The sequence below is a fragment of the Ranitomeya imitator genome, chromosome 2, assembly GCF_032444005.1.
Source record: "Ranitomeya imitator isolate aRanImi1 chromosome 2, aRanImi1.pri, whole genome shotgun sequence".
NCBI classification, from domain to species: domain Eukaryota; kingdom Metazoa; phylum Chordata; class Amphibia; order Anura; family Dendrobatidae; genus Ranitomeya; species Ranitomeya imitator.
The window spans coordinates 788,940,999-788,962,413 of record NC_091283.1 but is presented as its reverse complement, the minus strand read 5'-3'; the positions used below and the strand labels follow the sequence as shown (position 1 = coordinate 788,962,413).

General features: G+C 44.6%; 1 protein-coding gene across 2 annotated transcripts in view; it reads left to right on the top strand.

Moving 5' to 3' along the window:
• The first annotated feature begins 9,617 nt into the window (after window positions 1-9,617).
• The window catches only part of RTKN2 (rhotekin 2), a 60,000-nt gene continuing 48,202 nt past the window's right edge, over window positions 9,618-21,415 (top strand). Inside the window, exons 1-4 of one of the 2 annotated variants that reach the window (XM_069753622.1) lie at window positions 9,618-9,790; window positions 11,430-11,629; window positions 13,584-13,642; window positions 18,546-18,599. In XM_069753622.1, coding sequence (XP_069609723.1) covers window positions 9,680-9,790; window positions 11,430-11,629; window positions 13,584-13,642; window positions 18,546-18,599 — 424 coding nt within the window. In that variant the 5' untranslated portion in view covers window positions 9,618-9,679. The remainder of the gene's footprint in view (window positions 9,791-11,429; window positions 11,630-13,583; window positions 13,643-18,545; window positions 18,600-21,415) is intronic. The other variant, XM_069753621.1, reaches the window with a different exon arrangement.

The following is a 21,415-nucleotide window of genomic DNA, read 5'->3' as shown; positions in this document are numbered from 1 at the left end:
AAAGAGGGAGCCATCAGCTTACGCTCCCGCCGCCATCATTCTCCCTCTGCATCTGACTTCTCAGCATGTTGGGGACAATGACGTCAATCCAGCGCACCCTCTGTGCCAAGCAGTGCAGAGGTTCAGAGCACTCGCTGCCGAGACCGGAGCAGTGGGGCATCGGATAGAAGGGGCCTCATATACTGTATGGAGCACTATGTGGAGCTATTATACTGTATGGAAGGCTATGCAGGACCCATTATTATACTGCATGGAGGACTATGTGGGGCCATTATACTGTATGGAGGACTATGTGGGGCCGTTATACTGTATGGAGGACTATGTGGTGCCATTATATTGTATGGAGGACTATATGGTGCCATTATACTGTATGGAGGACTATGTGGTGCCGTTATAATGTATGGAGGACTATGTGGTGCCATTATACTGTATGGAGGACTATATGGGGCCATTATACTGTATGGAGGACTATGTGGTGCTGTTATAATGTATGGAGGACTATGTGGGGCCGTTATACTGTATGGAGGACTATGTGGTGCCGTTATACTGTATGGAGGACTATGTGGTGCCGTTATACTGTATGGAGGACTATGTGGTGCCATTATACTGTATGGAGGACTATGTGGGGCCGTTATACTGTATGGAGGACTATGTGGGGCCATTATACTGTATGGAGGACTATGTGGGGCCGTTATACTGTATGGAGGACTATGTGGGGCCGTTATACTGTATGGAGGACTATGTGGGGCCATTATACTGTATGGAGGACTATGTGGGGCCATTATACTGTATGGAGGACTATGTGGGGCCGTTATACTGTATGGAGGACTATGTGGTGCCATTATATTGTATGGAGGACTATGTGGTGCCATTATACTGTATGGAGGACTATATGGGGCCATTATACTGTATGGAGGACTATGTGGTGCTGTTATAATGTATGGAGGACTATGTGGGGCCGTTATACTGTATGGAGGACTATGTGGGGCCGTTATACTGTATGGAGGACTATGTGGTGCCGTTATACTGTATGGAGGACTATGTGGTGCCGTTATACTGTATGGAGGACTATGTGGTGCCGTTATACTGTATGGACGACTATGTGGGGCCATTATACTGAATGGAGGACTATGTGGGGCCATTATACTGAATGGAGGACTATGTGGTGCCATTATACTGTATGGAGAACTATGTGGGGCCATTATACTGTATGGAGGACTATTTGGGGCCGTTATACTGTATGGAGGATTACATGGGGCCATTATACTGTATGGAGGACTATGTGGGGCCGTTATACTGTGTGGAGGACTATGTGATGCTGTTATACTGTATGGAGGACTATGTGGGCCGTTATTCTTATAGCAGGGGTCGGGAACCTATGGCTCGCGAGCCAGATATGGCTCTTTTGATGGCCGTATCTGGCTCGCAGACAGGGGGCCCGGGGCCGGCAAGTCAGACGCCCCTGGTCACCGCACTATGTCCGCCTCCTGCTCCCGCACACTTCCGTCACTTACTTCCAGGGACGGATTATCAGAGGGTCAATATGGGCGGTAGCCCAGGGCCCAGTGGTCTGGGGGGGCCCTGGGCTACCGCAGATTAACCCTCTGATAATCATTTGTGAATGCCGGCCCGTGCCGGCCGCCGCCGCCGGCGTTTATGTGCCCCCCGGACCCGGTGGGCGGAGAGAGGGGGCCGCATCGGGCCCCTTCTCATCTGCTCACCGGGCCCCTTGCAGCGCTGCGGCGGTTTCCTATTGATGTGCGGGCGCGCGCCCGCACATCAATAGTTAACAACAACAGCCGCCAGCCAATTGGAGGCTGGCGGCTGATGTCGGCCGCAGCACACACGTCGCCGGCGTCTGACGTCATTGTCAGTCGCCGGCGAGTGTGCGCTGCTGCAGGGAGCTCGCCGCCTGGAGCGCGGACAGGTGAGGAGACTGCTTGTTTTTTTTTTGTTTTTTTTGGATCAGTTATCGGTGGACACACTGGGGGAGTGGGGGGCAATGCTGGAGGACACACTGGGGGGCAATGCTGGAGACACTGGGGCAGATTGGAGGACACACTGGGGGCAATGATGGAGACAGTGAGGCAGATTGGAGGACACACTGGGGGGGCAATGCTGGAGGACACAGTGGGGCAGATTGCTGGAGACAGTGGGGCAGATTGCTGGAGACAGTGAGGCAGATTGGAGGACACACTGGGGGGGGCAATGCTGGAGACACTGGGGCAGATTGGAGGACACACTGGGGGCAGTGCTGGAGACAGTGGGGCAGACTGGAGGACACACTGGGGGGCAAAGCTGGAAACACTGGGGCAGATTGGAGGACACACTGGGGGCAATGATGGAGACAGTGAGGCAGATTGGAGGACACACTGGGGGGGCAATGCTGGAGGACACAGTGGGGCAGATTGCTGGAGACAGTGGGGCAGATTGCTGGAGACAGTGGGGCAGATTGCTGGAGACAGTGGGGCAGAATGCTGGAGACAGTGAGGCAGATTGGAGGACACACTGGGGGCAATGCTGGAGACAGTGGGGCAGATTGGAGGACACACTGGGGGCAGATTGCTGGAGACACTGGGGGCAGAATGCTGGAGACACTGGGGCAGATTGCTGGAGACACTGGGGCAGATTGCTGGAGACACTGGGGCAGATTGCTGGAGACACTGGGGCAGATTGCTGGAGACACTGGGGCAGATGATTGCTGGACACACTGGGGCAATGCTGGATACACTGGGGCAATGCTGGAGACACTGGGCCAGATTGCTGGACACACTGGTGGTAATATGCTGGACACACTGGGGCAGATTGCTGGACACACTGTCTGGGGGCAATATGCTGGACATACTGGGGCAGATTGCTGGACACACTGGGGGTAATATGCTGGACACACTGGGGGTAATATGCTGGACACACTGGGGGCAGGACTGGAGGCATGGGCAGAATGTAGACACGGGGCATGATTGGAGACATGGGGCAGGATGGATACAATAATAAAATAGACAATTGACATAACTGACAATGCGTTGTGTGACATGTCCAACATTCCAGCTTCTTTCTTCTGCGAATGCCTCAAAGCTGGCATTCTCTCAACATCAGGTGGGAAGAATGCCAGCTTCCAGTCATGCGCAGGAAAAAGAAGAAGCCAGACTGCTGGACTGATGTCATGCATCGCAAGCTCACAATGTAAGTTATTTATTTAATTTTTTACTGCTAATTACCATTGTTTCAGTCCAGTTGTGGCTTTATACAGCAGGGAGGAGCATTCCTTGCTGTACTAAGTGAACATTGGAGCGATTGATCTGTCAATGGCCCTTTAAACATATTGTACGGCTCTCGCGGAATTATATTTCAAAATATGTGGCGTTTACGGCTCTCTTAGCCAAAAAGGTTCCTGACCCCTGTTCTAGGAAGACTGTGTGGAAATCCCACAACGTCAGTTTCTCTTGCGGGTACGCTGAGTTTTATGTGCTGATTTTCGCAACAGAATTGGAATAGATGCAGAAAATCCGCAGGTGTATTAGGCTATGTTCACACGTTGCATTTTTTTTTTATGTTTTTATACAAATTTTCAGTTGTATTTTACAGTACCAGCAAAATCCGATATTTCAGAAATCTCATGCACGCAGGTTGTTTTTTTTTTTTTTGTCCACAGGATTTTGTGCAAAACCTGAGGTTTTGCAAAATGGAGAAAGTCAGTTATTTCAGCGTTTTTCACCCATTGAAAGCAACGGGTGATGAAAAAAAAAACCTAGGTATCAGGTTGTGCTGCATTTTTTGTGCCAAAACCTGATGATGTTGAATCAATTATTTTTTTGTGTGCTAAACTTTATCAGCATGAACAAGTGACAAAATGTCCCCTGACAAAAACACAGCAAAAAACCCCCACAAAAACTAAGCAAAACCTGCTTTTATTAACCCCTTAATCCCATATGACGTACTATCCCGTCCAGGTGACCTGGGACTTAATTCCCATGGACGGGATAGTACGTCATATGCGATCGGCCGCGCTCACGGGGGGAGCGCGGCCGATCGCGGCCGGGTGTCAGCTGCCTATCGCAGCTGACATCCGGCACTATGTGCCAGGAGCGGTCACGGACCGCTCCCGGCACATTAACCCCCGGCACACCGCGATCAAAGATGATCGCGGTGTGCCGGCGGTGCAGGGAAGCATCGCGCAGGGAGGGGGCTCCCTGCGGGCTTCCCTGAGACGATCGGTACACGGTGATGTGCTCACCGTGTACCGAGCGTCTTCTCCCTGCAGTCCCCGGATCCAAAATGGCCGCCGGGCTGCATCCGGGTCCTGCAGGGAGCACTTCCGGGTCAGGATCAGGCTGCAGCTGCAGCTCTAATCCTGCCCGGCTGTATGTCAGATCACCGATCTGATAGAGTGCTGTGCACACTGTCAGATCGGTGATCTGTGATGTCCCCCCCTGGGACAAAGTGAAAAAGTAAAAAAAAAAATTTCCACACTTGTAAAAAAAAAAATAAAAAAAAAATTCCTAAATAAAGCAGAAAAAAAAAAATATTATTCCCATAAATACATTTCTTTACATAAAAAAAAAAACAAAAAAACAATAAAAGTACACATATTTAGTATCGCCGCGTCCGTAACGACCCGACCTATAAAACTGGCCCACTAGTTAACCCCTTCAGTGAACACCGTAAGAAAAAAAAAAAAAAAGAGCCAAAAAACAACGCTTTATTATCATAACGCTGAACAAAAAGTGGAATAACACGCGATCAAAAAGACGGATATAAATAACCATGGTACCTCTGAAAACGTCATCTTGTCCCGCAAAAAACGAGCCGCCATATAGCATCATAACCAAAAAAATAAAAAAGTTATAGTCCGCAGAATAAAGCGATGCCAAAATAATTATTTTTTCTATAAAATAGCTTTTATCGTATAAAAGCGCCAAAACATAAAAAAAATGATATAAATGAGGTATCGCTGTAATCGTACTGACCCGAAGAATAAAACTGCTTCATCAATTTTACCAAATGCGGAACGGTATAAACGCCTCCCCCAAAAGAAATTCATGAATAGCTGGTTTTTGGTCATTCTGCCTCACAAAAAAATCGGAATAAAAAGCGATCAAAAACTGTCACGTGTCCGAAAATGTAACCGATAAAAACGTCAACTCGTCCCGCAAAAAACAAGACCTCACATGACTCTGTGGACCAAAATATGGAAAAATTATAGGTCTCAAAATGTGGAGACGCAAAAACTTTTTTGCTATAAAAAGCGTCTTTTAGTGTGTGACGGCTGCCAATCATAAAAATCCGCCAAAAAACTCGCTATAAAAGTAAATCAAACCCCCCTTCATCACCCCCTTAGTTAGGCTAGGTTCACATTGCGTTAATGGGTTAACGCTAACGGACAGCGTTGCACGGCGAAAATGTCACAATTAACGCCGTGCAACGGGTCCGTTAGCACAACCATTGACAGCAATGTGATTTTCAGGTGTAGCGCATCGCTAGAGCGTGCCATTTTCGGCTCGTGCTAGCAAGGTGCCATTCTTTTGTGGCGCGCCTCAGACGCTGCTTGCAGCGTCCGCGGCGCGCCCGAGGTCCGATCCCCGATCTTCCAGAGCGGGGACGTTAACGCGACCACTAAACACGACACCTAAAAAGACATTGTGTTAGCGCAATCCGCTAGTGCTAAACGGATTTCCCTAACGCAATGTGAACCTAGCCTTAGGGAAAAATAATAAAATTTAAAAAAAATGTATTTATTTCCATTTTCCGGTTAGGGTTAGGGCTAGGGTTGGGGCTAGGGTTAGGGTTTGGATTACATTTACGGTTGGGATTAGGGTTGGGATTAGAATTAGGGGTGTGTCTGGGTTAGGTGTGTGGTTAGAGTTACAGTTGGGATTAGGGTTAGTGGTGCGTTTGGATTAGGGTTTCATTTATAATTGGGGGGTTTCCACTGTTTAGACACATCAGGGGCTCTCCAAACGCGACATGGCGTCCGATCTCAATTCCAGCCAATTCTGCATTGAAAAAGTAAAACCGTGCTCCTTCACTTCCGAGCTCTCCCGTGCGCCCAAACAGGGGTTTACCCCAACATATGGGGTATCAGCGTACTCGAGACAAATTGGACAACAACTTTTTGGGTCCAAGTTCTCTTGTTATCCTTGGGAAAATAAAAATTTGGGGGGCTAAAAATCATTTTTGTGGGAAAAAAAAGGATTTTTATTTTCACGGCTCTGCGTTGTAAACTGTAGTGAAACACTTGGGGGTTCAAAGTTTTCACAACACATCTAGATAAGTTCCATGGGAGGTCTAGTTTCCAATATGGGGTCACTTGTGGGTGGTTTCTACTGTTTGGGTACATCAGGGGCTCTGCAAATGCAACGTGACGCCTGCAGACCAATCCATCTAAGTCTGCATTCCAAATGGCGCTCCTTCCCTTCCGAGCTCTGCCATGAGCCCAAACAGTGGTTCCCCCCCACATATGGGGTATCAGCGTACTCAGGACAAATTGAACAACAACTTTTGGGGTCCAATTTATTCTGTTACCCTTGTAAAAATACAAAGCTGGGGGCTAAAAAATCATTTTTGTGAAAAAAAAAAAGAATTTTTATTTTCACGGGTCTGCGTTATAAACTGTAGTGAAACACTTAGGGGTTCAAAGTTCTCACAACACATCTAGATAAGTTCCATGGGAGGTCTAGTTTCTAATATGGGGTCACTTGTGGGGGGTTTGTACTGTTTGGGTACATCAGGGGCTCTGCAAATGCAACGTGACTCCTGCAGACCAATCCATCTAAGTCTGCATTCCAAATGGCGCTCCTTCCCTTCCGAGCTCTGCCATGCGCCCAAACAGTGGTTCCCCCCCACATATGGGGTATCAGCGTACTCAGGACAAATTGGACAACAACTTTTGGGGTCCAATTTATTATGTTACCCTTGTGAAAATACAAAACTGGGGGCTAAAAAATTTTTGCGAAAAAAAAATAAATTTATTTTAACGGCTCTGCGTTATAAACTGTAGTGAAACACTTGGGGGTTCAAAGCTCTCAAAACACATCTAGATAAGTTCCTTAGAGGGTCTAGTTTCCAAAATGGTGTCACTTGTGGGGGTTTTTAATGTTTAGGCACATCAGGGGCTCTCCAAACCAACATGGCGTCCCATCTTAATTCCAGTCAATTTTGCATTGAAAAGTCAAATGGCGCTCCTTCCCTTCCGAGCTCTGCTATGCACCCAAAAAGTGGTTTACCCCCACATATGGGGTATCGTCGCACTCAGGACAAATTGCACAACAACTTTTGTGGTCTAATTTCTTCTCTTACCCTTGGGAAAATAAAAAATTGGGGGCGAAAAGATCATTTTTGTGAAAAAATAAGATTTTTTATTTTTACGGCTCTGCATTATAAACTTCTGTGAAGCACTTGTTGGGTCAAAGTGCTCACCACACATCTAGATAAGTTCCTTAAGGGGTCTACTTTTCAAAATGGTGTCACTTGTGAGGGGTTCCAATGTTTAGGCACATCAGGGGCTCTCCAAACGCAACATGGCGTCCCATCTCAATTCCAGTCAATTTTGCATTGAAAAGTCAAATGGCGCTCCTTTCCTTCCGAGCTCTGCAATGCGCCCAAACAGTGGTTTACCCCCACATATGGGGTATCGTCGCACTCAGGACAAATTGCACAACAACTTTTGTGGTCTAATTTCTTCTCTTACCCTTGGGAAAATAAAAAATTGGTGGCGAAAAGATTATTTTTGTGAAAAAATATGATTTTTTATTTTTACGGCTCTGCATTATAAACTTCTGTGAAGCACTTGTTGGGTCAAAGTGCTCACCACACCTCTAGATAAGTTCCTTAAGGGGTCTACTTTCCAAAATGGTGTCACTTGTGGGGATTTCAATGTTTAGGCACATCAGGGGCTCTCCAAACGCAACATGGCATCCCATCTCAATTCCAGTCAATTTTGCATTGAAAAGTAAAATGGCGCTCCTTCCCTTCCGAGCTCTGCCATACGCCCAAACAATGGTTTACACCCATATACGGGGTATCAGCGTACTCAGGACAAATTGGCCAACAATTTTTGAGGTTCAATTTCTTCTCTTACTCTTGGGAAAATAAAAAATTGGGGGCGAAAAGATCATTTTTGTGAAAAAATATGATTTTTTATTTTTACGGCTCTGCATTATAAACTTCTGTGAAGCAATTGGTGGGTCAAAGTGGTCACCACACATCTAGATAAGTTCCTTAGGGTGTCTACTTTCCAAAATGGTGTCACTTGTGGGGGGTTTCAATGTTTAGGCACATCAGTGGCTCTCCAAACGCAACATGGTGTCCCATCTCAATTCCTGTCAATTTTGCATTTAAAAGTCAAATGGCGCTCCTTCCCTTCCGAGCTCTGCCATGCGCCCAAACAGTGGTTTACCCCCACATATGGGGTATCAGCGTACTCAGTACAGATTGTACAACAATGTTTGGGGTCCATTTTATCCTGTTACCCTTGGTAAAATAAAACAAATTGGAGCTGAAATAAATTTTGTGTGAAAAAAAGTTAAATATTCATTTTTATTTAAACATTCCAAAAATTCCTGTGAAACCCCTGAAGGGTTAATAAACTTCTTGAATGTGGTTTTGAGCACCTTGAGGGGTGCAGTTTTTAGAATGGTGTCACACTTGGGTATTTTCTATCATATAGACCCCTCAAAATGACATCAAATGAGATGTGGTCCCTAAAAAAAAATGGTGTTGTAAAAATGAGAAATTGCTGGTCAACTTTGAACCCTTATAACTCCCTAACAAAAAAAAATTTTGGTTCCAAAATTGTGCTGATGTAAAGGAGACATGTGGGAAATGTTACTTATTAAGTATATTGTGTGACATATCTCTGTGATTTAAGGGCATAAAAATTTAAAGTTGGAAAATTGCGAAATTTTCAAAATTTTCGCCAAATTTCCGTTTTTTTCACAAATAAACGCAAGTTATATCGAATAAATGTTACTACTAAAATGAAGTACAATATGTCACGAGAAAACAATGTCAGAATCGCCAAGATCCGTTGAAGCGTTCCAGAGTTATAACCTCATAAAGGGACAGTGGTCAGAATTGTAAAAATTGGCCCGGTCATTAACGTGCAAACCACCCTCGGGGCTTAAGGGGTTAAGCAAGTTTTTACCTGCCAAGAGAGCAGGTTTTGCCTTAGGAAAAAAAAAACGCATAAAAAACTCAATGTGTGAACATAGCATAGTAAAAAAAAAAAAATGCTTTCTTGGAAGAATAATAAAATCCCACCCACAAAAAAAAAACAACTAAAAATTGCCCATTCCGGAAAGGGTTAATAGTGATGGCGCCACGCTGCGCTTTATTTGAATGTAGACACCTGCTCCAGGAGCAATCTCAGAGGATTGTACCATCTACACAGAGGGGTGTCTCACTAGCCAGTTCCGATAAACTGCTACACGATAATCTGCTCTTACAGGCCGGAGCCCATTACACTACTAGAAGCGTCCGGTAAATGTCCTCTCTGAGCGGTGAGCTGATCCGTGTGTGCACTCTGTCCAGTGTAGTCAGAATGGTACGCGCCAGCCTATCGGAGGCGGCTCCTGCCGGGATCAGCTGTAACCAGGGGGCAGCGGTAGAACGCTCGGGGAGTGACGTCACCCGTTTTGATTCTTGCTTGCAGCGCGACTGCGCAGTGCAGCGCCAAATTCAAATGTTTCACCGAGGAGATCGGTCCCGGGCCACCGTGGCCAAGTGCTCGGCGCTGGGCATGGAGATCAAGCGCAAGAAGATCCGGGAGAGCGCCATCTTCCCCTCCCAGGAGGTGAGTTGTGATTCAAATCTGCGTTATCTATGGCTGCAGGGAGTGTCCTGTGCGGGCTGCTGCTGCTGCCGCCACCGGCCATGAATGGGTTACTAGGGCTACAAAGGAGCTGGATGCACTGGGCTCTTTGTTTGGACATCTCTGCTGGTCTTGGGCACCGCCGCCTCTGATCTCGGTCACCACCGCCTCTGATTTCGGGCTCCGCCGCCGCCTGTGATCTCGGGCACCGCCGCCGCCTGTGATCTCGGTCACCACCGCCTCTGATTTCGGGCTCCGCCGCCGCCTGTGATCTCGGTCACCACCGCCTCTGATTTCGGGCTCCGCCGCCGCCTCTGATTTCGGGCTCCGCCGCCTCTGATTTCGGGCTCCGCCGCCGCCTCTGATCTCGGTCACCGCCTCCTCCTCTGATCTCGGTCACCGCCGCCGCCTCTGATCTCGGGCGCCGCCGCCTCTGGTCTCGGGCACCACCGCCGCCGCCTCTGATCTCGGTCACCGCCGCCGCCTCTGATCTCGGTCACCACCACCGCCGCCGCCTCTGATCTCGGGCGCCGCCGCCGCCTCTGGTCTCGGGCACCACCGCCGCCACCTCTGATCTCGGTCACCACCACCGCCGCCGCCTCTGATCTCGGTCACCACCACCGCCGCCGCCTCTGATCTCGGGCACCGCCACTTCTGATCTTTCTGAACACTTTATATAGTTGTCTTGAAGTTTCCAAATTCCTCTTCTATGTTTTTCCGGATACTGTGTAAGATGCTAACCTGTCTGTGTTTTTAAGGGGATTTCCTTTTTTTTTTTTTTTTTAAAGAAAAGTGGTGAACAAATGATTGTATAGTAGTAAAAATACAAATACAGCACGGTGGCTCAGTGGTTAGCACAGCAGCCTTGCAGTACTGGGGTCCTGGGTTCAGATGCCACCAAGGACAATATCTGCAAGGAGTCTGTATGTTCTCCCCATGTTTGGGTGGGTTTCCTCCCACACTCCAAATATATACAGATTGTGAGCCCCAATGGGGACAGTGATGTCTGTAAAGTCACCTTTAGCAGTGACCTCACGACAACAACATGCATCACTGCTGCAGCCAATCACTGAGCTCTGCTGATGTAGATGTCACAGCTCAGTGATTGGCTGCAGTGGTGATGCTGTATTCGTGCCATCACTGCTGGAGCAGCAGCGGAGAGCTGGCGCTGGACTTGCGCACGGTGACTACTTCCCGTATTTGTTTTTTTACTACTATCCAATCACCTGGAAAAACCCTTAAAAACTGCTCCCATTCCGGTCACTCCCTTGTTGTTTTATCATCTCCAGTGTTCTAAGGTTTCTGATAATGGGGTCAGATACGTCGGTGCTTTCTGTTCATTAGGATCTGGTCCAGGACCCAAAAACACGAACCCCATTCAGCCTGACCAACATACCGCTCGGTCCCAGGATGTGTTCTGCGTGGGGAATAATGACCCTCTGTGGCTTGTAGGGACAAGGTGGGGTTGGTGGTCACCAAAGTTCTATGTATATAATAAAGAACGGCCCTGTCCGCAGAGCTCATCAGGACCGGAGCCCACTACTCGGCTTTGTGATATCAACCACTGAATTATTTTCTGCATTTATTCTTGTAATTTTCTGTGTCGTTTCTTTACCCTCAGGACGGCTGTATCCAGGAGAAGCTCGGCTTTGAAATCCGTATGCAGGAGGGGGTCCGCAAGCTGCTGTCCGTCAGCACCCAGAAGGATCAAATACTACATGGAGTGAAGAATCTGATGACCTGCAGTGCCCGGATCCAGGAGTACACCGTGCAGCTTCACTCCCCGCAGGAAGCGAGTAGCGCTAGGTACTCCGGCAGAAGGTACGCCTATGGCAGAGTACTGCCAAAAACAAAGCAATTCCACACGGACCCAAAACCAGAAAATATATACAAGGCACGGGAATATTAAAATATGGCTTTATTAAAGGAAATGCCAAATGTTACATAATCAAAAATATATTTAAAAACAAACACTTCCGCATGACAACAGGATTATATTGCTATATATATGCACCAGCGCTCTAACCTCCAATTTGCCAGGATTCAAATACTTAGGCCGTACAAGAACTATATATTGCACGAAAGACAGAGGGGGGGGGGGGGGGTTGAAAAAAGTGAGAAAAAATGGGGAGAAAATATATATAGTAAATTAAAAAATGTGCATAATCTGCTTCATATAAAGTGAAAAAGTGCTGTGCAAAACCAATACTATTCAGCACACATGCAGGGCGCACGGAAAGTGTATAAAAAACTTATAAAAATATATTATTGCACATAAAACAATCTCCAAACCAGAGTCAAATTGTGTAAAAAAAAAAAAAAAAAAAAAAAAAAAAATAGGAGAGGGGGTATAATATCCCCGTTATATACTCAAAAATAGTTTACATAAAGTGCAAAATACAAGGTGCAGTAAAGAAAGTGATAATGTGCCAAAATCCTGCTTCAAGTAAGTAGAATCCACCCTTGCAAGTAACTACCATAGGGACAAGGTAATAATATATTGTGCAGCTGTACAGCCAGAAATCTAAATATCACATATACCTGGGGAGGGAAGGGCTCTGCTTCTGTGTCAGCGCGTACCCGACGCGCGTTTCGGAACAATCCTTCGTCTGGGGTTCCGAAACGGCCTGATCTTGCAGGAAGCACCCTTGGTGTAGCCAGTAGTCTCAGCGCACTGGTTTCGCATATTCTGCCTCCCTCACTGGTGATTGCAGCGCTGGCTTACCTACAGTGAAGACTGTCTGGTGAGAAAGCTCAGGCCAGTCAGTTCTGTCAATGTGAAAGAGGTGGGACATGCAAAACCAAGGGTTGCAACAGTACACTGAGCCTCTTGGTTACACTGGAGGTGCAGCGAGCAGTCTTATTGGCATATTTACTTAAACTTCCCTTTCTGCAGAATGTAGGCAGTGATTCATTACTAACTGTTTTAGCTGCTATATCCTAACCAAGGCTGTCTGCTTAGCTTATAATGTCAGATTGGGCTGAACCTCCCCTTATTAATAATATAATATCACTATTATCATTCTGACTATGATCAGCTCTACTATTATTCTCTTACAAAAACTGGTTTTGTAACCTCATTACATGGGATTTTGGTGCCATCTGCTGGACATTTTGTGTAACTACAAATCATGTTTTAGAACCTCCTGATTTTTACACGAGTTTGCAATTCCATCTTACAAAAAAATCAATTTAGAATGTGGGGAAAAATAATTAAATTACCGTACATACCCTAAAAAAGAATACCACACTTGTTAAAGAATGAAAATATATTTATATTTGCTTAAAAGCATATAGTCCATGTATGCATTGTATCACAAAAGAGAGTGCACCCCTCACATTTTTGTAATTTTATTATATCTCTTCATGGGACCAATGTAAAGGGGTCAGTGTATAGCTTGACAGGTGAGTGTGGGTGTCCTCTTTTTTTTTTTTTTTTCACGTGGATAAACATTCAGATCGAGAAGGGGTTGTCCTAGTAGTGGCCGACCCCTTTATTAATAGACTGATACTTCTTGTTCTGCAGAGATGACTCATCTGTAATGCAGGATTACATCATTTCTAGTAGATGGTCACAGCTCACCTCCTCCCCTTACCTGCACAATGACCTCTGCACAGATCAGAGTGTGGCTAGAAAACTCTCCATAGAAGTCAATGAACATCTCCAGTCTATTGCTTGCGGCTGCCCCATAATAATCTACACAAATGTATGAATCTAAGAAAAATCTACAATCACAATCTGGTATGATATATGTATATTTTTTTCTTTTTGCAGGTCATCAGATGCTGGACTGAGTGAGCGCTTGGCCTGTCCTGGAAAACTCTTTATAAAAGGTACCAGTTATTATAGGGAATTTTTTACCCACCCCTTGGGTGCAGGTATAGATACTTTTTTTTTTTTTTTTCTTTTTACTTTCTTTTTTTTACCCTCATTGTATAACTGGCACATATGTTTCATTTTATGCATCAATATAAATCTGCCCATACATGTCTGATTACACCACCAGGGTTTTGACACTCATTCCCGATCAGGTGACTTTTTTTTTTTTTTTTTTTTTTTTTTTTTTTTCCTTTGATTTTTTCCAAGAGCTATAACTTTTATTTTTACGTCGACCTTGCATGAAGAGTATTCATTAGCTGCACGCTCATTCTCTTTTCCAGCAGCTGATTTCTTAAAAAAACCAAACTCCTTTTAATTTGCGTCTCACAAGTTTTTCAGCTTTTGTGTGTTTTCCATTTACTTGTGATCATTGTGATGCAATCTTCAGCATTTGTGGCGCTTGGAGTGAATATCTCTGCATGTTTCTGCCACGTGTCGCTAATCTATAGCCAACGTGCATATTATCTGTCCTGCTGCTCCAGTCCGAAGTTAATCATTAGCACAAAGGTAGAGACTGAACTTTATTTCTTGATGAGATTTGTACCAAGGCGACTTGTTCTGGAAACCGTATCTGTATGTTCCACTGAATGGCGCCACCAACGCGTTTCAGGTTGAGGTTATTATTATTATTTATTATTATAGCGCCATTTATTCCATGGCGCTTTACATGTGAGGAGGGGTATACATAATAAAAGTACAATAATCTTGAACAATACAAGTCACAACTGGTACAGGAGGAGAGAGGACCCTGCCCGCGAGGGCTCACAATCTACAGGTTCCCATATGGCTTGTTCAGCTGTCAAGGTATGAAGGCAGGTATCTGTCGCAGGAGAGAAAAAGGATGAAAAGGATCGGGTGTTTGTAATCCAACAAGTCGGGAAAATTCTGTTTTTTGTTTTGAGGGTTTTTTCACCCTTATCACTGATTACTTGCAAAATAAGTCAAAATTTGTGAAGTTAAAATAATTAAATTAAAAGTGATGTGAATAGAATAAACATTGCAACATATCTTATTAAATAAATCCGTTTCCTTCATGGCTTATCAGCCTCTCCTCCTCCCTGCCCTTGAAACTCCTCATCCAACTCAGAAAAAAATAATCAGCTCTACTCCATCTGACTGCTGTCATGTTAGACATCCCATTCTACTCTATGGAAAGGAGAGGAGAAAGGATGAGTGAGGAGCAGAGAGATGGTGCTGAGCTTTCTAACAAGTCTTTTATTTCTCCTTAGAGCTTGATTCACATCTGCACAGCTTAGTACTGCTGTGTAACCTCCTGCATGGTGCTGCTGCTTGTCCGTGTGTCCTTTAAAAGTACTGAAGTGCAGGAATCCTCCGCTGTGCTGTGTATGGCAGACAATGTAGCAGCTAGTCTCTTCCACCAGCTCTGAGTCAAGTTGAGAGAGAGCTTGCAGAGGAAATAAGTGGAAAATGTCAGATACGAGCATATAATGGCCAGAAATGGCTTTTTTCATCATGTGCACACAGACAACAGGCTATTCTAGAAAGTTTCTGGAACTTAATGACTTTTTTTTAAAAGGGGTTTTCGATGCTAAAAAAAAATTCCACTTGATTATTACTCCTCTACAAAACCCCAGCTTCCTTGATCATGTTTTTCAGCTTTCTTTGTGCTTTAATCCTCTGGATTTTTAAATTACGGTATTAATGTTAGGCCCAGTTCAGTATTTGGTCAGTATTTTACCTCAGTATTTGTAGCCAAAACCAGGAGTGGGTGATAAATGCAGAAGTGGTGCATATGTTTCTATTATACTCTTCCTCTAATGGTTCCACTCCTGGTTTTGGCTGACAAATACTGAGGTAAAATACTGACCAATTATTGATAGTGTGAACGTGGCCTTAGCAGAGGGTTTCTCCTACACATGCTCAGGACCCATATGAGTGTTCGGTGCATATTAGAAGGTTTGGTGTGTGAACTGACCATGCTTGGAATAGCTGATTGACACAAACTCAGTACGACTCTATGATGGAGCAGCCACTAAATATGACATCAGTGATGACGTTCTAGTTGACCGTCCACAAGGTTTACTGTGATCGAGGAAATCCTTGACACAGTGTCCTCCCTGATCACCGAGAGAACTGCTCTCCCTCCCCTGCTCCGACTCTGATCTATATTATCGGTGCAGGGCAGAAGAGGAAACTATCTATCTCTAAAGATTGAAGGAAGCTGCAGGTCCTGACTAGGTGAAGGAACCTTCAAGATGTGAGCAGTCACATGCCTGGAAGAAATTTCAAAATGCGGTGTATACATAGTGTGCAGCAGAGATGTGCGTTTGTAGGAGAGCTGTGTGTGCGCACTCCATGTAGCAGAGCTGTGTGTATGTGCTGTGCATGCAGCAGTGCTATGTATATGTTTGTGCATGATATGCATGTTGTTAAGTTACATGTGTATAATACATGTGCTGCCGTGAAACATGAAAAATAGATCCATTACCTCCTTACCCTACCCTTGTGCATTAACATTAATGTTATTGACCCTCCGCTTCTGTACACCAACAAGTAAGTTTAACTAGTAAGAAACCTGTTAGCCAAATATAGGAAGATCCAAACCTGGTGTGCGTCCTATAGTCCGAAAAATACAATACATGGCTAAATTCAGTAATTCACTAATTCAGCCAATTTAGAGTCCGTCTATTAGGAGACATTGGGCGTTTATCGAATGCAGGTTTCAATGGTGTCATGTAAAGATCGATCCAACTCTCAGGGGCTTCAGTAGTACTTAGCAAAATAGTATTGGTCTTTCCATAAGGACCCATAGAACATTTTTGGGCCCAATTAGGCTCTAGGCACCCTATAGTTCTTCCTCTGGTAGGTATGCCTCCCCCACCCCCCTCCATTTTGTAAGTGTATTTCATTTAGTTGGCTCGAACGTTGGACCGATATTTCCCCTTTTTTTTCTTTTTTTAATATACCTGTACTGAATACATTTACAAACAACAGTTCCTTTGTTTTTGAGGGCCACAATTAAATGAAGTACAGCAATGACACAGATTTCCGCCTCCAGGCATAAAATGTACCTTTTCGAAGGGTCAAGCATTGAATAGTTGGATTATGTACAAACTGCTAAGTGTCAACTGAGATGGATAGGCTGTGTTCACACATTGTATTTTTTTTTTTTTTTTTTCAGCAGCCAAAACCTGTTCTCTTGACAAGCAAAGATGCAAGTTTTTTTGGCACTTTCGCTGTTTTTGCAGTTTTTTTTTTTTGGGCTGGAGATTTCTTCTGTGATTTGCCTACTGTATTTAAAGGGAACCTGTCACCCCTTAACACCCCCCCCCCCCCTTCCCCCTGGCGTTTTTAACTAAAAGAGCCACCATGTGCAGCACCAATGCTGCATTCTGTCAAGGTGGCTCTTTTATTTGGGGTCCCTTCCAACGCTGAAATATTTGTTTTTATAATTTGCCCCTCATACCTGTAGTCTGTCCGGGGGGCATGTCTTTTCCCCCCGGACACAAACGCCTCCCAGCCATTGCTCATTCCCTCTGATTGCCGGGCGCCGCCTCCACTTCCTTCATTTACGTCCCTGGCGCCTGCGCTGTAAGTTCCCATCATGTGATGGGAGTTGAAGGGCAGCGCAAACTGCGCATGCCCGAAGAAGGAACTTACAGAGCAGGCGCCAGGGATGTTAATGAAGGCAGAGGAGGCGGCGCAAGGAGGGGCTGAGGGATGGCTGGGAGGCGTTTGTATCTGGGGGGGGAGACATCCCCCCCCTCCCCCCCAGAAAGACTAAAGGTATGAGGGGCAAATTGTAAAAATGAATAGTTCAACGTTGGCAGGGACCTCAAATAAAAGAGCCACCTTCAGAGAATGCTGCATTAGTTTGTGCTAATGCTGCATTAGTGCTGCACAAGATGGTTCTTTGGGGGGGGGGCAGGTTCCCTTTAAGAAAAATAGTTTTATTGACTAAAAACACTTTTTTTTTTTTTTTTTTTTTTTTTCATTTTCTCATTGCTTTCTATGGGTGAAAAATGCTGCAAAAACACTGAAAGAATTGACATGCTGTAGATTGAACTGGGAAAACTGCAGCATGGTTTTTTTTTCCTGACTTTAAAAAAAAAAAAAAAAAATGCATGAGATTTCTGGAATATCATAACTTTTGTCAGTACTCTAAAAATCAGTGATTAATTTACGTAAAAACTGAAAAGAAAAAAAGGCAGCAAAAACGCAACATGTGAACACAGCCTTGCACACTTTGTTAGCAGCATGTCATCATGTATCCTCTGATATTTATACATGGAATGAGTAAAAAAAAAAAAAAAAAAGACAGTAAAAAAATGACACTTGTTGTTGCATTGACGACGTCAAAATAGATCATTGCTAATTCTACCAGCAAACGTCCTATCAGTGGATATGAGCGGGCAGGTTTTCACCCATGTGATTTGTCTGGTATAGGAGAACCAGCTCTGTCTGTCTGGTCATAACAAAAAAAAAAGCTTGGAATCAGTTCACACCTTCTGCTAAATGCTGAGCACGGACCCTGCTGCCATCCTAGTTTAATCTCCCAGAGAGGTAAAGAAGCTGCTTTATGGGCTTCTAAATTGAGTATATTTTCTCATTCTGCGCTGGGAGGGAGAAACCTCGCCGCTGCATTTGAGCACTTGTATCTCTGCTGCCTGCATTTTTTATTTTTTTATTGCTTTACTCCAATTTTAGAAAATTGTGACAAAATTCCTCTGGGTAACTTATAAAAATATCGGTGGATGTTGTTTTTTAGGTAAAAATTGGAAAATGACTCCTAAACAATGTGTCCAAGTTATTGTTCCACTATAACATTTACACGACACCTACAGAATCCTTGTTTGAAAGCGCACAGATGATTAACTATGTTATTTCTTTATCCAGGTATAAGGATCCCCCTGATGTGGAAGGACACTGAACATTTTGGCAGCAAAGAAAGTGGGTAGAAAAACCTAAAGGGAAACTATTATTTGTTTTCATTGTTCGCCCCAAATTAACTTAGTGAGCCTTCCCGAACCATAGGCCGCATGTCCAGGCGCTGGCTGTATGATCTCGGGCATGTTTGAAACGCAATCGCAACTGCGTTTCAGAGAGGAACATACTTTAATGAAGAACTCCTCCTCCTCCTCCATTAAAGGTTTTATCCTCTTTACATACTGCAATTATCATATTATATAGCGCTGTGCACTTACAGTTGCTCATTTTGCCTTTCTACCCAGTTAATTCTTCTTCTTTTTTTTTCTCTGCTCTATGTAGAAACAGGAAGTCTCTTGTCCCTGCATTTATAATTCCCCTCTTCAACTCCTGACCCAGTTGCTCCCTCCTCCTTTTGCAGTGATGTATGACTTGTGCAGAGAAAATTGACCTCCTGTTTCTACATAGAGCTTATAAGGATTCAGCTAGTCAGTTTTTAATCACATGACGTCATAGACCTAATGGAAAAGAGGAGAATTATCTGGGTAGAAAGGCAAAATGAGCAATTATAACTGCACAGTGCTATATAATATGATGATTGCAATATATTAAGAGCATGAAACCTTTGATAGGAGGAGGAGTGTGTCTTTAATTTGTGGACTGAGACCATGCTGTAGACTTGTCGGACAGGCGAGCCCCCTTGGCTTCTCTCCAACCAGTCTTCTGTAGTGACAGGTCTCTGTATATATGCCCACGTAGGCAGAGATCTGTCAATCCTGATCAACAGGTGAGTAGCGCTACCAAGGACCCACTTGTCCGACTAGTCTAGCGCGACTATAAAAGTTTTTTCTCTGAAATGCTGCAGCGTTTGACTCTGAAACATACACGGCTGAGTTCATACAGCCAGTGCCTGATACATACTGCTCACGGAATGGTTGGCATATATAGGGGGTCAGGTCAGCTTTAAAGGAATTGTCCACCCAACATATTGCACACGGATTATTACTCCATCTCATAGTCCAGTTTTAGAAACTATTTAGCCGACATAACCACCATGATTTAGGCTATGTGCACACGTTGCGGATTTTTCTCATTTTTTTTTTTCCGGCGGTTTTCTACTGCAAAAACGCCTAAACGCTTACATTAAGCATCCTATCATTTTTAACCCCTTCACGACCCTGCCCTTTTCAGTTTTTGCGTTCTCGTTTTTCGCTCCCTTCCTTCCCAGAGCCATAACTTTTTTATTTTTCCGTGAATATGGCCATGTGAGGGCTTGTTTTTTGCAGGACAAGCTTCACTTTTGAACGACATGATTGGTTTTAGCATGTCGTGTACTAGAAAATGGGAAAACATTCCAAGTGCGGTGAAATTGCAAAAAAAGTACAATCCCACACTTGTTTTTTGTTTGGCTTTTTTGCTTGGTTCACTAAATGCTAAAACTGAACTGCCATTATGATTCTCCAGGTCATTACGAGTTCATAGACACCAGACATATCTAGGTTATGTTTTATCTAAGTGGTAAAAAAAAATTCCAAACTTTGCTTAAAAAAAAAACAAAACGCAATTTTCTAATACCCGTAGCGTCTAAATTTTTCGTGATCTCGGGTTGGTGAGGGGTTATTTTTTGCGTGCCGAGCTGACGTTTTTCGTGATACCATTCTGGTGCAGATACGTTCTTTTGGTCGCCCGTTATTGCATTTTAATGCAATGTCGCGGCGACCAAAAAAAACGTAATTCTGGTGTTTCAACATTTTTTTTCTTGCTATGCTGTTTAGCGATCAGGTTAATCCTTTTTTTTATTGATCGGACGATTCTGAACGCGGCAATGGCAAATATATGTAGGTTTGATTTTTTTTTATTTTTTTGTTTTATTTTGAATGGGGCGAAAGGGGGGTGATTTTAAACTTTTATATATTTTTTTATTTTTATTTTTTTCAGATTTTTTTTTAATTACTTTTGCCATGCTTCAATAGTAGTTCTAATAATAGTAGAAGCTGGCATAGCCTGATCGGCTCTGCTACATAGCATCATCAGATCGCTCCTATGTAGCAGAAGTACTGCATTGCTATGAATGCTGACCACAGGGTGGCGCTCACAGCAATCCGGCATCAGCAACCATAGAGGTCTCAAGGAGACCTCTGATTGCTATGCCGACGCATCGCTGACCCCCGTTCATGTGACGGGGTCGGCGATGCGCTCATTTCCGGCCCAATGTCTGGAAGCGCCGGTTAAATGCTACTGTCAGCATTTGACAGCGGCATTTAGCTAGGTAATAGCGGCGGGTGAATCGCAATTTCACCCGCCGCTATTGCGGGCACATGTCAGATGTTCAAAACAGCTGACATGTCGCGGCTTTGATGCGGCCGCAGTCTGCATCAAAGGGGGGGTACCGACCTCGGCAATAATAGTAAGACGGAGGTCGGTAAGGGGTTAATGCATTCTGCAATTTTTGTGCACATGTTGCGTTTTTTTCTGCGATAAAAACGCATCGGGGGGAAAAAACACAGCATATTCATTAATTTTGCGGATTTTCCGCTATATTATTGCCAGGGCCGGCTCCAGGTTTTTGAGGGCCCCGGGCGAAAGTCTCAGTGAGGCCCCCCTTTAACACATACCACGATTCATGATCGCATATAACGTAGCATATAGCACAGCCACGTAGCATATAGCACAGCCACGTATCATATAGCACAGCCACGTAGCATATAGCACAGACCCCTCCCCCCAAGAATGGCCCCATAGTCCAGTCCAGCACTCACTGTTATAGTTTAAAAAAAAAAAACAAACAAAAAAAAAACCTCACCTCTCAACGTGCCCGCGCTGCTCCCTGCTTCAGTCTC